Raw genomic sequence first — 13,541 nt, 5'->3', positions numbered from 1 at the left:
TGAGGGTTCACCGACCACTGCGGATAAGCTCACTCTCCCTATCTGTTTCATTACAATATTATATAACGATAATGTAGCATATTTATATAATATCAAACCTGTTGTAATTCTTTGGGGAGAAGGTGAATGGTGATGTTTAGATACAAGACGATGTACGCTGTCTATGAAGGAGTAGGAGCCTGACTACAGTTCTATAGTAGGAGTCTGACTACAGTTCTATAGTAGGAGTCTGACTACAGTTCTATAGTAGGAGTCTGACTACAGTTCTATAGTAGGAGCCTGACTACAGTTCTATAGTAGGACTCTCACTACAGTTCTATAGTAGGAGTCTGACTACAGTTCTATAGTAGGAGTCTGACTACAGTTCTATAGTAGGATTCTGACTACAGTTCTATAGTAGGAGTCTGACTACAGTTCTATAGTAGGAGTCTGACTACAGTTCTATAGTAGGAGTCTCACTACAGTTCTATAGTAGGAGTCTGACTACAGTTCTATAGTAGGAGTCTCACTACAGTTCTATAGTAGGAGTCTGACTACAGTTCTAAAGTAGGAGTCTGACTACAGTTCTATAGTAGGAGTCTGACTACAGTTCTATAGTAGGAGTCTGACTACAGTTCTATAGTAGGAGTCTGACTACAGTTCTATAGTAGGAGTCTCACTACAGTTCTATAGTAGGAGTCTCACTACAGTTCTATAGTAGGAGTCTCACTACAGTTCTATAGTAGGAGTCTCACTACAGTTCTATAGTAGGAGTCTCACTACAGTTCTATAGTAGGAGTCTCACTACAGTTCTATAGTAGGAGTCTGACTACAGTTCTATAGTAGGAGTCTGACTACAGTTCTATAGTAGGAGTCTGACTACAGTTCTATAGTAGGAGTCTCACTACAGTTCTATAGTAGGAGTCTCACTACAGTTCTATAGTAGGAGTCTCACTACAGTTCTATAGTAGGAGTCTCACTACAGTTCTATAGTAGGAGTCTGACTACAGTTCTATAGTAGGAGTCTCACTACAGTTCTATAGTAGGAGTCTGACTACAGTTCTATAGTAGGAGTCTGACTACAGTTCTATAGTAGGAGTCTGACTACAGTTCTATAGTAGGAGTCTGACTACAGTTCTATAGTAGGAGTCTCACTACAGTTCTATAGTAGGAGTCTGACTACAGTTCTATAGTAGGAGTCTCACTACAGTTCTATAGTAGGAGTCTGACTACAGTTCTATAGTAGGAGTCTGACTACAGTTCTATAGTAGGAGTCTGACTACAGTTCTATAGTAGGAGTCTGACTACAGTTCTATAGTAGGAGTCTGACTACAGTTCTATAGTAGGAGTCTGACTACAGTTCTATAGTAGGAGTCTCACTACAGTTCTATAGTAGGAGTCTGACTACAGTTCTATAGTAGGAGTCTGACTACAGTTCTATAGTAGGAGTCTGACTACAGTTCTATAGTAGGAGTCTGACTACAGTTCTATAGTAGGAGTCTCACTACAGTTCTATAGGAGTCTCACTACAGTTCTATAGTAGGAGTCTGACTACAGTTCTATAGTAGGAGTCTCACTACAGTTCTATAGGAGTCTCACTACAGTTCTATAGTAGGAGTCTGACTACAGTTCTATAGTAGGAGTCTCACTACAGTTCTATAGTAGGAGTCTGACTACAGTTCTATAGTAGGAGCCTGACTACAGTTCTATAGTAGGAGCCTGACTACAGTTCTATAGTAGGAGTCTCACTACAGTTCTATAGTAGGAGTCTGACTACAGTTCTATTGTAGGAGTCTGACTACAGTTCTATTGTAGGAGTCTGACTACAGTTCTATAGTAGGAGTCTGACTACAGTTCTATAGTAGGAGTCTGACTACAGTTCTATAGTAGGAGTCTGACTACAGTTCTATAGTAGGAGTCTCACTACAGTTCTATAGGAGTCTCACTACAGTTCTATAGTAGGAGTCTGACTACAGTTCTATAGTAGGAGTCTCACTACAGTTCTATAGTAGGAGTCTCACTACAGTTCTATAGGAGTCTCACTACAGTTCTATAGTAGGAGTCTCACTACAGTTCTATAGTAGGAGTCTGACTACAGTTCTATAGTAGGAGCCTGACTACAGTTCTATAGTAGGAGCCTGACTACAGTTCTATAGTAGGAGTCTCACTACAGTTCTATAGTAGGAGTCTGACTACAGTTCTATTGTAGGAGTCTGACTACAGTTCTATAGTAGGAGTCTGACTACAGTTCTATAGTAGGAGTCTCACTACAGTTCTATAGTAGGAGTCTGACTACAGTTCTATAGTAGGAGTCTCACTAAAGTTCTATAGTAGGAGTCTGACTACAATTCTATAGTAGGAGTCTCACTACAGTTCTATAGTAGGAGTCTCACTACAGTTCTATATTAGGAGTCTCATACTACTGTTCCATATAACTGAATATCATTGAACATGCTTATAGGTGCTCTTAGCTGTGAACCTGAATGTTGCTCTGTATTTGTGTTCTCTCTTTGCATCAACTTTGACCTCAGGCAGTAGACAGGGTTGTGTGGCCATGACAACAGGGACTTTAGCTGGATTATGGGATGTGCTGAGCTGCACCAATCAGGAGAAGTATATCTGTAAACACCTCGCAGAAGGAGCGGGGCCAACACCAGAACCAATCACAACTGTCCCTCCCAGGTGCCATGAGGGCTGGTATCCTGTGGGGTCTCGGAACTTCTGCTTCAAGGTAGACATAACTTAGAATGAAACTAATATGTATTATGACTGTAGTAACAAACTCTGGAGGAGTTAAAACCTCTTAAAGATTAGATCCTTATTTTATTTTCTCCTACAATTACATACCCAAGTCTAACAGCCTGTAGCTCAGGCCCTGAAGCAAGGATATGCATATTATTGGTACCATTTGAAAGGAAACACTTTGAAGTTTATGGAAATGTGAAATTAATGAAGGAGAATATAACACATTAGATCTGGTAAAAGATAATACAAAGAAAAACCTAACCGTTCTTTTGTATTTTTTTGTACCATCGTCTTTGAAATGCAAGAGAAATGCCATAATTTATTATTCCAGCCCAGGTGCAATTTAGATTTTGTACACTAGATGGCATCAGTGTATTGTAAAGTTTTAGACTGATCCAAAGAACCATAGCATTTCTGTTCAAAATTCAAGACTGCCCAAATGTGCCTAATTTGTTTATTAATAACTTTTCATGTTCAAAATTGTGCACTCTCCTCAAACAATAGCATGGTATTCTTTCACTGTAATAGCTACTGTAACTTGGACAGTACAGTTAGATTAACAAGAATTTAAGCTTTCTGCCAATATCAGATATGTCTGTATCCTGGGAAATTTTCTTGTTACTCAAAACCTCATGCTAATCGCATTAGCCTACGTTAGCTCAACCGTCCCGTGGAAGGTACACCTATCCCGAAGACATTTTAATGTTGTTCTCCTCATTTGACATCTATACAGCAAGGTTCTACAATATAACAACATAATAATAATATCTGCCATTTAGGAGACGTTTTTATCCACAGTCATGCATGCGTACATTTTACAGTATGGCTGGTCTCGGGAATCAAACCCACTGTCCTGGTCTTGCAAGCACCATGTCCTACCAACTGATCTACAGAGGTTATAAGTCATTTAGGATAATGACCTGGTTTGTCGTCACTTAACCTGTCTGGGCCAGTGGGACGCTTGCGTCCCACCCTAATCAACAGCCAGTGGAATTGCGTCGCGCTAAATGCAAAACCTCATAAATGCTATAACTTCAATTTCTCAAACATATGACTATTTTACACCGTTTTATAGATACACCTCTCCTGAATCGAACCACGTTGTCCGATTTCAAAAAGGCTTTACAGCAAAAGCAAAACATTAGATTATGTCAGCAGAGTACCCAGCCAGAAATAATCACACAGCCATTTTCAAAGCAACTAGCATGCATCACAAATACCCAAAACACAGCTAAATGCAGCACTAACCTTTGACAACCTTCATCAGATGACACTCCTAGGACATCATGTTACACAAAACATGCATTTTTTGTTCAATAAAGTTCATATTTATATATAAAAACAGCATTTTACATCGGCGCATGACGTTCAGAAAATATTTTCCCTCAAATGCTTCCGATGGATCAGCGCTACAATTTACAAAATTACTATTCGAAAACATTGTTAAAATGTAATATTGTCATTCAAAGACTTATAGATTAACATGTCTTGAATGCCATCTCTTTGCCAGATTTAAAAATAACTTTACTGGGAAATCACACTTTGCAATAAACGACGTGGTATGCCCAGAAAAAAAGTCTAGGCTATAAATGTTGGAGCCATCTTGGAACGATCAACCATCAAAAATACTATTGTAAATAATCCCTTACCTTTATTATCTTTATCAGAAGGCACTTCTAGGAATCCCAGGTCCATAACAAATGTAGTTTTGTTCAAAAAAGTTAATAATTTATGTCCCAATAGTGTTAGCGCGCTCCGAAGGCTAGTGAAAATGTACCGTGTGCGTCTGACTTGTCGTCAGGAATGAGCAAAAAATATATATTTAAGTTCGTTCAAACATGTCAAACGTTGTATAACATAAATCTTTAGGGGCTTTTTCAACCAGGGCTTCAATAATATTCCATTGGGACGGTTGCATTGTCTTTCAAAATGTTTCGAAAAGGGAGAGTACCCATGGGCGCCGACGTCACAATGGTAATGGCCCATCCCCTGTGACCAAGATAAACATCCTCTCTTTCAGTCAATTTTGATAGTAGGAGACTCAAACCACTTTGTAAAGACTGGGGACATCTAGTGGAAGCCATAGGAAGTGCTAAATGAATCACAAGCCCCTGTGTGTTTCAATGGCAAATGTTTGAAGTGATATCCACACATCAGATTTCAGTTTCCTGTCAGGATTTGTCTCAGGGTTTTGCCTGCCATATGAGTTCTGTTATACTCACAGACACCATTCAAACAGTTTTAGAAACTTTAGGGTGTTTTCTATCCAAATCAAACAATTATATGCATATTCTAGTTACTGGGCAGGAGTAGTAACCAGATTAAATCGGGTACGTTTTTTTATCCGGCCGTGCAAATACTGCCCCCTAGCCCTAACAGGTTTTAAGGATCTCTTCCTAACTGTAACAGATCGTGATCCAGAGACAGTCTGTAGAATAAGGATCTCTTCCTAACTGTAACAGATCATGATCCAGAGACTGTCTGTAGAATAAAGATCTCTTCCTAACTGTAACAGATCGTGATCCAGAGACAGTCTGTAGAATAAGGATCTCTTCCTAACTGTAACAGATCATGATCCAGAGACTGTCTGTAGAATAAAGATCTCTTCCTAACTGTAACAGATCAGGATCCAGAGACAGTCTGTAGTATAAGGATCTCTTCCTAACTGTAACAGATCATGATCCAGAGACAGTCTGTGTCCTAAATGACAGTCTTTTCCCTGTGTGGTGCCCATGGGGCTCTGGTCAAAAGTAGTGCACTACCCATAGGGTTCGGGTCTAAAGTAGTGCACTACCCCATAGGGTTCTGGTCTAAAGTAGTGCACTACCCATAGGGCTCTGGTCTAAAGTAGTGCACTGAATAGGTTGTCTGTCTGGTCCAGTTCTTTACATGGCCTCACGCAGATAAGAAGACCTGGATTGAGGCTCGGGACTTCTGCAGGGTGATTGGAGGAGACCTACTCAGCATACACAGCTCTACGGACCTCCAGTCTATTCATCATGTGTAAGTTCTACAAACAACCTCACTTAAACACTCAGATATTCCAACACACACCTTTATCGATTAGCAACGATTCCAGACCCCCAAAAATCTTCGACAGGACTTATTCTAGGATCCAAAGAGTCAACCTATAAAAGTTAAATTACATGTTTGTTACCTATAAAGGTTTAGTAACATGTTTGTTACCTATAAAGGTTTAGTAACATGTTTGTTACCTATAAAGGTTTAGTAACATGTTTGTTACCTATAAAGGTTTAGTAACATGTTTGTTACCTATAAAGGTTTAGTAACATGTTTGTTACCTATAAAGGTTTAGTAACATGTTTGTTATCTATAAAGGTTTAGTAACATGTTTGTTACCTATAAAGGTTTAGTAACATGTTTGTTATCTATAAAGGTTTAGTAACATGTTTGTTACCTATAAAAGTTAAATTACATGTTTGTTACCTATAAAGGTTTAGTAACATGTTTGTTATCTACAAAGGTTTAGTAACATGTTTGTTACCTATAAAGGTTTAGTAACATGTTTGTTACCTATAAAGGTTTAGTAACATGTTTGTTACCTATAAAGGTTTAGTAACATGTTTGTTACCTATAAAGGTTTAGTAACATGTTTGTTACCTATAAAAGTTAAATTACATGTTTGTTACCTATAAAGGTTTAGTAACATGTTTGTTATCTATAAAGGTTTAGTAACATGTTTGTTACCTATAAAAGTTAAATTACATGTTTGTTACCTATAAAGGTTTAGTAACATGTTTGTTATCTATAAAGGTTTAGTAACATGTTTGTTACCTATAAAGGTTTAGTAACATGTTTGTTACCTATAAAGGTTTAGTAACATGTTTGTTACCTATAAAGGTTTAGTAACATGTTTGTTATCTATAAAGGTTTAGTAACATGTTTGTTACCTATAAAAGTTAAATTACATGTTTGTTACCTATAAAGGTTTAGTAACATGTTTGTTATCTACAAAGGTTTAGTAACATGTTTGTTACCTATAAAGGTTTAGTAACATGTTTGTTACCTATAAAGGTTTAGTAACATGTTTGTTACCTATAAAGGTTTAGTAACATGTTTGTTACCTATAAAAGTTAAATTACATGTTTGTTACCTATAAAGGTTTAGTAACATGTTTGTTATCTATAAAGGTTTAGTAACATGTTTGTTACCTATAAAAGTTAAATTACATGTTTGTTACCTATAAAGGTTTAGTAACATGTTTGTTATCTATAAAGGTTTAGTAACATGTTTGTTACCTATAAAGGTTTAGTAACATGTTTGTTACCTATAAAGGTTTAGTAACATGTTTGTTACCTATAAAGGTTTAGTAACATGTTTGTTACCTATAAAGGTTTAGTAACATGTTTGTTACCTATAAAGGTTTAGTAACATGTTTGTTACCTATAAAGGTTTAGTAACATGTTTGTTATCTATAAAGGTTTAGTAACATGTTTGTTACCTATAAAGGTTTAGTAACATGTTTGTTACCTATAAAGGTTTAGTAACATGTTTGTTACAGTATATGACAGTTCTATTTCCACCTTCTTCCAGTTTTCTCAAACAAGGTCCACTAGGTGGGGCCCCAGACATACCAATAATGTAATACTGCTAACTCACACTGATAGAAGTTGTATTAACCAGCCATGGTGATAATATAGTTTTGTTTTGGATACAATAACCATGGTGATAATATAGTATTGTTTTGGACACTGTAGCCATGGTGATAATATGATATTGTTTTGGATACTGTAGCCATGGTGATAATATGATATTGTTTTGGACACCGTAGCCATGGTAATAATGTGATATAATGTTTTAGATACCGTAGCCATGGTGGGACTTCCTGGATCGGCCTGAGTGCTCAGGATCCAAACGCTGGCTACGCCTGGACTGATGGGTCACCAGTGAGTTATGTTCACATAATAATACGAATTATAATACTAGTACTACTACTAATTATAATAATAATAGTAACACTACTACTACTACTACTATTAATAGTAATACCAATACTGCTACCAATAGTAATACTACTATTGCTACTAATAGTAATACTGCTACTACTACTACTACTACTACTACTACTACTACTACTAGTAATACTACTACTGCTACTACTACTAGTAATACTACTAATAGTAATACTACTAATAGTAATACTACTACTACTACTACTGCTACTACTAGTAACACTACTACTACTACTACTACTACTACTACTAATAGTAACACTACTACTACTACTGCTACTAATAGTAATACTACTACTACTACTACTACTACTACTACTAGTAATTATAATAATAATAATAGTAATACTACAACTACTACTACTAGTCATAGAAATACTACTACTGCTACTACTACTACTACTACTTCTACTACTACTAATATAACACTACTACTCCTACTACTACTACTACAACTAAAATAGTAATAATACTACTACTACTACTAATTATAATTATAATAGTAATACTACTATAATTACTACTACTACTACTACTACTAATATACTACTACTACTACTACTAATTATAATAATAATAGTAATACTACTACAACTACTACTAATAATAATATAAATACTACTACTACTACTGCTAGTCATAGAAATACTGCTACTACTACTTCTAGTAATACTACTAGTACTACCACTACTAATAGTAATACTACTACTAATAGTAATACTACTACTAATAGTAATACTACTACTACTACTACTACTACTACTAATTATAATAATAATAGTAATACTACTACTACTGCTGCTAGTCATAGAAAGACTGCTACTAATTATAATGCTACTACTACTACTACTACTAGTAATACTACTACTACTACTACTAGTAATACTACTAGTACTACTACTACTACTACTACTACTACTAGTACTACTACTACTAATAATACTAGTAGTACTTCTACTACTACTACTAGTAATACTGTTACTACTACTACTACTACTACTGCTAATTATAATAATGTGTTGCTGGTATTGTTCCTGAACACTTCCAACTGAACTGCCTCCCATGTTGGCTGATGTTTTTCCTCAAGGAATGTTCATGATTGTCTGTGATAGATTGGAAGTATTGTTGATCAGAAGTCTACCTCATGGGAAAGGTATTTCTATTACAAATATGTTTGTCCTCAGCTGTCCTTCCAACACTGGATGAAGGGGCAACCAGACAACTACAACAGCGTGCAGTCCTGTGCTGAGATTTACTCTACCTGGGATGAAAAGGGATCCTGGAACGATGTAGACTGTGAGGGCTACAACGACTGGCTGTGTGAGATCCCTAAAGGTACAGTGAGGGCTACAACGACTGGCTGTGTGAGATCTCTAAAGGTACTGTGAGGTCTACAATGACTGGCTGTGTGAGATCCCTAAAGGTACTGTAATGTATGGCTCAATGACTGGCTGTGTGAGATCCCTGAAGGGAAATGCTTACTTGCAAGCCCTTAATTAACCAACAATGCAGTTTAAAGTAAGTGTTTAAAATAAGTGTTTTAAGAAAGTATTTACTAAATAAACATTTAATTAAAAAAGAAGAAAAAAATAACATTAAAAAATAACTAATTAATGCACATCACTAAAATAACAGTAGCGAGGCTATATGGGGCTCCTGAGTGGCGCAGCGGTCTAAGGCACTGCATCTCAGTTGCCATACCAGGCGTTAATGCAACCAGTCAGGATGCTCTTGGTGGTGCAGCTTTAGAACTTTCTGAGGATCTGAGGATCCATGACACACCTTTTCAGCCTCCTGAGGGGAATAGCAGTGGTCGTGCCCTCTTCACGACTGTCTTGGTGTGTTTGGACCATGATAGTTTGTTGGTGATGTGGACACCAAGGAACTTGAAGCTCTCAACCTGCTCCACTACAGCCCCGTCGATGAGAATGGGGGCGTGCTGGGCCCTCCTTTTCCTGTAGTCCACGATCATCTCATTTGTCTTGATCACGTTGAGGGAGAGGTTGTTATTCTGGCACCACACTGCGATGTCTCTGACCTCCTCCCTATAGGCTGTCTCATCGTTGTCAGTGATCAGGCCTACCACTGTGTCGTCAGCAAACGTAATAATAGTGTTGGAGTCATGCTTGGTCATGCAGTATTGGGTGAACAGGGAGTACAGGAGGAGACTGAGCCCGCACCCCTGAGAGGCCCCTGTGTTGAGGATCAGCGTGGCAGATGTGTTGCTGCCTACCCTCACCACCTGGGGGTGGCTCGTCAGGGTGTCCATGATCCAGTTGCAGAGGGAGGTGTTTAGTCCCAGCGTCCTTAGCTTAGTGATGAGCTTTGAGGGCACTATGGTGTTGAATCCAGAGCTGTAGTCAATGAATAGCATTTTCACGTAGGTGGTCCTTTTGTCCAGGTGGGAAAGGGCAGTGTGGAGTGCAATAGAGATTGTGTCATCTGTTGGGTCGGTATGCAAATTGGAGTGGGTCTAAGGTTTCTGGGATAATGGTGTTGATGTGAGCCATGACCAGCCTTTCAAAGCACTTCATGGTTATAGACGTGAGTGCTGCGGGTCGGTCGTCATTTAGGCAGGTTACCTTGGTGTTCTTGGGCACAGGCACTATGGCAATCTGCTTGAAACATGTTTCATGTTAGACCTGGTTAGGGACAGATTGAAATTGTCAGTGAAGACACTTGCCAGTTGATCAGCGCATGCTCGGAGTACACGTCCTGGTAATCCATCTGTCTCTGCGGCCTTGTGAATGTTGACCTGTTTAAAGGTCTTACTCACATCGGCTACGGAGAGTGTGATCACACAGTCATCCAGAACAGCTGGTGCTCTCATGTATGCTTCAGTGTTGCTTGCCTCGAAGCACGCATAGAAGCAATTTAACTCATCTGGTAGGCTTGCGTCAATGGGCAGCTTGCAGCTGTGCTTCCCTTTGTAGTCTGTAATAGTTTGCAAGCCCTGCCACATCCGACGAGCATCGGAGCCGGTGTAGTGGAATTCAATCTTTGTCCTGTATTGATGCTTTGCCTTTTTGATGATTCATTGAAGGGCATAGCGGGATTTGTTATAAGTTTCCGGGTTAGAGTTGTCGTGTCTTTGGGCACCATTAACTGAAGACATGTTTATCAAAATAACTCCCTGTAATTATTATCACGCGATTAAACTGATTAATCGTTTAACTGTAATTAACTAGGAGATCGGGGCACCAAGGAAAATATTCAGATAACAAAGTTATAATTTTCCTAATATAACTTTCCTATATCATAACATTATATTATATTATAGTATAGGCCGATTATCTTCTGATTTAAATGGTGTATTTTACCTCGCGTCCAGTCTCATTCCAAACATCGTAAATTGTTGTATCTGCACGAACCCAGCCTTTACTAAAAGTCATCCATACATCAATTGTCTTAAAATCATTTATTTACTAAACTAAGTAATTCACAGAAAGCATACAAACAGTAATTATCGTCACAAAGAATTGGTAGAGTAATGTGCCCTAGTGGGCTAAACTGGCATGGCTGGTGTCTTGTTAAAACAAAGGGTCATAAAGGGCAGCTGAGAAGACACTACAGAGTTCATAAATATTAACAATTGATATGCTAATCCTTTGCACATGAACGCTCACTCATTTGGGAACAATTGCAATCAATATATATTTACACTCAGTGTGTTGTCGGGATCCTTGTTGGAGAGTTTTTGTCCGCGTTCTCTCTCTCTTGGTTAGAATGCATCTTTCAAAGCGACATTTATTAAGGTTTTGAAAATCGCGCCACAGGATAGCAGTGGCTGTTACGTAGGTGGGACGAATTCGTCCCGCCTAGCCTAGAGAGGTTAATACATTTTATACAACCATTTAGATGCAAGTCGCATAGCTGAGGCTATTATATAAACAGTATTATGGTAATATGGCTATATTGTCTCTTCTGAGTATCACAAAATTGTACCAAGCAGACCAGTTCGTAGCTGGATTCTTCACCGATCTTTTATACCTTCTCCAGAACATAAATGTCGTTCGGTTCCCCAATTTTGTGAGTTGGAAGAATTTCCTTTGTCTCTCTATGAAACCCCTCTGTGTCTCAACTGGCCCATGCGGCAGGACATTCTCCTTTAGAAATTTACGACCCCTTCACACAGGGCCTGGGTGGGGGGAGGTAGGTTGGGGGATGGTGCAAGGGGGTGGGCGTCAACTGTCCTCCCTGTACTCAAAGAGGGCAACGTCATGACAGAGTCCTGCTCCTTGAAAGCAGCAGCTCTACCCTTTAGCTCAGTGCGGATGTTGCCTGTAATCCATGGTTGAGGTATGTATCATTCTGGTTGAGGAATGCACATAAGGTCACTGTGGGGACGACGTCGTCGATGCACTTATTGATGAAGCCATTGACTGATGTGGTATACTCCTCAATGCCATCGCAAGAATCCCAGAACATTTTCCAATCTGTGCAGCAAAACAGTACTGTAGCTTAGCATCTGCGTCATCTGAACACTTCCAAATCGAGTGAGTCACTGGTACTTCCTGCTTTAGTTTTTGCTTGTTGGCAGGAATCAGGTGGATAGTTATGGTCAGATTTGCCAAATGGAGGGCGAGAGAAATCTTTGTACGCGTCTCTGTGTGTGGAGTAAAGGTGGTCTAGTGTTTTTTTTCTCTGGTTGCACATGTAACATGCTGGTAGAAAGGAGGTAGAACTGATTTAAGTTTCCCTGCATTAAAGTCTCCGGCCACTAGGTGCGCCGCCCATGAGGTTCTGGTCAAAAGTGCAGCACCATAAAAGGAAGACATTCAGGATGTAGCGCCTCTGTCTGTGGGACGGAAGTATTTTAGTCGACCTCACGTGCATGATTAGTAACCTTACTGGGACCAGAAGGCTTTAGCTTGGTGAGCTAAAACAGACTTCTCTCTCCTCTTCTCTTCTCCATTCTCCTCCTCTTTTCTCTGTGGCATTACAGGAGTGACCCCACTACCTCCTCCCAACAACACCGTCCCTGGTAAGTTTCCTTGACAGTACGCATCCCATAGCTCCCAGGACTCCCTGGAAAATATTGGCAAGTGTTGATGAGTTGTCTATCACTCTTAAATTAATGAATAAATGAATGAGCTCACCACATTAAAAGTATAAATATTTTGAGGACGCATTGTGGTATGCTAGTGTGAACTTTGGAACGCAGTCCAAACGGCCTATGACAAGTCCCCTCGAGAGACCGAGCGGACAAGTCCCCTTCTAGAGACTACACTAAGCAGATAAGTCGCTTCTGTGGAGACTACACCAAGCAGATAAGTCTCTAGAGGGGACTTATCTGCTTGGTCTCTAGAAGGGACTTATCTGCTTGGTCTCTAGAGGGGACTTATCTGCTTGGTCTCTAGAGGGGACTTATCTGCTTGGTCTCTAGAGGGGACTTATCAGCTTGGTCTCTAGAGGGGACTTATCTGCTTGGTCTCTAGAGGGGACTTATCTGCTTGGTCTCTAGAGGGGACTTATCTGCTTGGTCTCTAGAAGGGACTTATCTGCTTGGTCTCTAGAGGGGACTTATCTGCTTGGTCTCTAGAGGGGACTTATCTGCTTGGTCTCTAGAGGGGACTTATCTGCTTGGTGTCTAGAGGGGACTTATCTGCTTGGTCTCTAGAGGGGACTTATCTGCTTGGTCTCTAGAGGGGACTTATCTGCTTGGTCTCTAGAGGGGACTTATCTGCTTGGTCTCCAGAGGGGACTTATCTGCTTGGTCTCTAGAGGGGACTTATCTGCTTGGTCTCCAGAGGGGACTTATCTGCTTGGTCTCCAGAGGGGACTTATCTGCTTGGTCTCCAGAGGGGACTTATCTGCTTGGTCTCTAGAGGGGACTTATCTGCT

The 13,541-nt window shown here is 39.5% G+C and overlaps 1 protein-coding gene across 1 annotated transcript in view; it reads left to right on the top strand.

Moving 5' to 3' along the window:
• The window catches only part of LOC123726642 (macrophage mannose receptor 1-like), a 55,514-nt gene that overhangs the window by 18,225 nt on the left and 23,748 nt on the right, over positions 1-13,541 (top strand). The window contains exons 12-16 of the mRNA XM_082973172.1: positions 2,511-2,710; positions 5,606-5,727; positions 7,547-7,631; positions 8,882-9,032; positions 12,643-12,681. Coding sequence (XP_082829298.1) covers positions 2,511-2,710; positions 5,606-5,727; positions 7,547-7,631; positions 8,882-9,032; positions 12,643-12,681 — 597 coding nt within the window. The remainder of the gene's footprint in view (positions 1-2,510; positions 2,711-5,605; positions 5,728-7,546; positions 7,632-8,881; positions 9,033-12,642; positions 12,682-13,541) is intronic.

The sequence above is a fragment of the Salmo salar genome, chromosome 03 (genome assembly GCF_965601325.2).
Source record: "Salmo salar chromosome 03, fSalSal1, whole genome shotgun sequence".
NCBI classification, from domain to species: Eukaryota; Metazoa; Chordata; class Actinopteri; order Salmoniformes; family Salmonidae; genus Salmo; species Salmo salar.
This window is presented reverse-complemented; position numbering and strand designations above follow the sequence as displayed.